The 3,098-nt window shown below is 50.1% G+C and overlaps 1 protein-coding gene across 16 annotated transcripts in view; it reads left to right on the top strand.

The window, feature by feature from the left end:
• The window catches only part of EBF3 (EBF transcription factor 3), a 118,384-nt gene that overhangs the window by 644 nt on the left and 114,642 nt on the right, over positions 1-3,098 (top strand). For all 16 annotated transcript variants that reach the window (XM_039731422.1, XM_039731414.1, XM_039731419.1 and 13 more), the window contains exons 2-4: positions 145-301; positions 740-803; positions 1,491-1,546. In XM_039731422.1, coding sequence (XP_039587356.1) covers positions 145-301; positions 740-803; positions 1,491-1,546 — 277 coding nt within the window. The remainder of the gene's footprint in view (positions 1-144; positions 302-739; positions 804-1,490; positions 1,547-3,098) is intronic.

Here is a 3,098-nt window from a genome sequence, read left to right as displayed (position 1 = left end):
CCCGCCCGCCCCGTATCAGTTACAGCCTCCCCGCTCCGCGCCGCTCCGCGCTCCCCGCATCCCCCCGCATCCCCCCGCGGCCGCGGAGCCTGCGCGCCCCTTCCCGCCGCTCTCACCCACGCCTTGTCTTGTTTTCTCCCGCAGCGGCGTGGGGCTGGCTCGGGCACATTTCGAGAAACAGCCGCCTTCCAATCTCAGAAAATCCAATTTTTTCCACTTCGTCTTAGCTCTGTACGACAGGCAGGGACAGCCGGTGGAGATTGAGAGAACAGCTTTTGTGGACTTTGTGGAGAAAGAGAAAGTAAGTCTGCCAGTCTTCTCAAATTTTTTTTTTTTTTTTTTTTTTTTTTTGCCCCCTAAATTTTTTAAGCGTAATTGAGTGGAGCAGAGCCCGTTGCCAGCCCGGCAGCTCTCCCGGCGCTCCCGCGGCGCCCGCGCCACGTGCGGCTCCCCCCGGTCTCACGGCCGCTCCGAATAAACCCCGGGGTTACAAACTTAGCGCCGCGGCCCCGGCTTGTTTTAAACACCGGGAAAACGGCAAAACATGACATATTTGCACCGAACTAATGACATCATCAGCGCTCCACACCAGGAAAGAAAAAAAAAAAAAAAAAAGGTGACCGTGGGCTGAATTTCTGCAAACTGTTAATTCCGAGCCGCTTCAGGGACGAGAAAAATGGGCAGCAGGAGGAGGGCGATATTTTTCATGCTAAATGTAATTATTTATCGTTGCTTGCAGGAGCCAAACAATGAAAAAACTAACAATGGGATTCATTATAAACTTCAGTTATTGTATAGCAATGGTAAGTTGTCGTTCTCTCATTTTTGAGCGTCTGTGTGCCTCAGAAAAGTCTGATTTTCCTTCCGAGGCCTTTTTTTGGGGGGGAGCAGGGGGATAAAGGGTATAAAGATTTCGAGATTAAAATTACACGCGTGTAAACACGGCTCTTTCCTTGGCATATAAGGAAAACAAAACATAAAGGATCGATAAGTCAATGGTACTTCACATGATTAACCGGTTGGGCTTGAAGTGGAAAGTAAAAAAGGGGATCGATGGCTGCTCGGGCACAGCGGCACTTTTCAGAGACTTCTTTTTTGAGTTTGGGAATTGATGGCAATTATTGGGAGCGGGCAGAGCGGAGCCCCGGCCCGGCGGAGCCGCTTCCTCGGGCTCGGAAAACCCGCGGGGGCCGCTCCGCGCCCGCGCCCCGGTCCCGCGCGTTCCCCGGGGCCGGGGGGACTGGCCGGGCCACGACCCCCGAGCGCCGGGCTCAGCACACCCCCGCCACCGGCTGGCTCCCGGCTAATTTTTATCATTATTCATTTTTTTACTTTTTTAAAAAAAAAATTTGAATTTTCCCCTGCAGCCGGCGCGGGGCCGATCCCTGCCCGCTGCGGTTAATTGCCTGACCTCATCCTTTCCTTGTGGGACTGGGGGGGTTCGCTGCCGAAATCCTGATGGGAATTTTGGCTGTGCTTTCCCTCCGCAGGAGTCAGGACGGAGCAGGACCTGTACGTTCGGCTAATAGACTCCATGACCAAACAGGTGAGAAAGTTTACGCTCTCCTTGCCGCGCGAGTTGCCAAGTTTGTGTTGTGCCCGTGCTTGGGAGGGTGGGGGGCGAGCAAACCGGCGGAGCGCGCCCGCCTTCCATTTACCTGAGCGAGGAAAGCGGGGAGCTGCCGATTACCGGAGGATATTTGGGAAAGAGAAAACCGTGTGCTGCTGCTTTTCGAGGCAGCGTTGAGATCATTCCGTGGTGTGTGTGGCATGGAGGACAACGTCATGGGAACAGATGTTTGATATAATTAATTTAGCGAGGGAGAAAGGAAAGGGAAAAAAAAAATCCCACCGAGTTACCCAGATTTATTTTAAAATGCACTTTCCCCCCTCTGTAACTTTTTTTTTTTTTTTTTGCGATATTTTTCCTCGGTGAGGAAAGGGCAGCCCCTTCTCCACACTCCGAAACTGGCCGGGATTAGTCCTTTTTCTTTTATAACGCGACCATCCAGTAACGCGAGACGTTTATTTGGATTTAAAAGTTAAATGTGCTGAGGTGAAAAGTCATCTTGTTCTCCTCTAGTCCATATTCACCTCTCAGCCCCCCATCTCCATAATTCAAACTCCATGCTCCAGGGGTCACCCAAACCCGTCCATTTCCCTGAGATCAGCTTCTGTTTCTTCCTCAAACCTCTGTCATACCTTGTAAATAACATAATTACAAGCAGTTCCTTATTAAATTATTTAACCTGTCCTGGTCAACTTTTCCGATGATAACTACGTGTTATCAGCGTTTCACCACAGCAATTATAGACACAGATCTTGGGATTTAATCAACTTTATTTCTTTTTTCATTATTTTTATTTTTATTTTTTTTCCGGAGAGACATTTCACGACTTTTTTTTTTTTTAATTTTGATTTATTAAAAATCTTTTGTGGGAATAGGGAGGAAGGTGAGAATGGGGAATAATTTCCAGTGTTCTGGAAATCAGATCCCAGCGATGGAAATTAAAACCATTCCCCCAATCTGCCGGGCTGTAACACCGCTGCCTGCTCTGCCCTGCCGGCCGGGGCCAGCCTGCCCACATCCATTATTTTTGGGAACTCTGCAGCCCCCGAGGCACGGGCAGGAGGGTCCCCCGGGTCAGGCTGGGCCCCGCGCAAGCTGCGCGCACGGCCGCGCTTCCACCCCGCAGAAACTTTGTGCTTGTGCTGCCTGAAGCCGGGTCGGGTGTAAAAGCCTGCAGCAGTAAAAGAGTGGGATTTCCTCCCGCAGAAAAGCAGAGCTGACAGGCCAAGTACAATTACTCTGACAAAGACGGAGGCGTCCTACCCTTCAATAATTATTTCGCTGGGTTACAGAGCAGCCTTTTAAACTCCGGAGCGCTCTCGAGTTGACAATGTGGGTTTATTTCCTTTGTATACAGCAGCTAAATGTTTTCGGAAATCGCTGTAGTGGTGTAATTAAGAGGCTGACATAGGCAGCTATAAGTTTCGTTAGCGCCGAATAAAGGAGCAGAGAGGATGCATTTGAAGTGCACTTTTATTGTCCATTTCTGCTCGTACCTTAGCAGCAGAAAAAGGGCTGAAAATAAAGG

This window comes from Passer montanus, unplaced genomic scaffold (genome assembly GCF_014805655.1).
Source record: "Passer montanus isolate IOZ18808 unplaced genomic scaffold, ASM1480565v1 scaffold77, whole genome shotgun sequence".
Lineage (NCBI taxonomy): Eukaryota > Metazoa > Chordata > Aves > Passeriformes > Passeridae > Passer > Passer montanus.
This window is presented reverse-complemented; position numbering and strand designations above follow the sequence as displayed.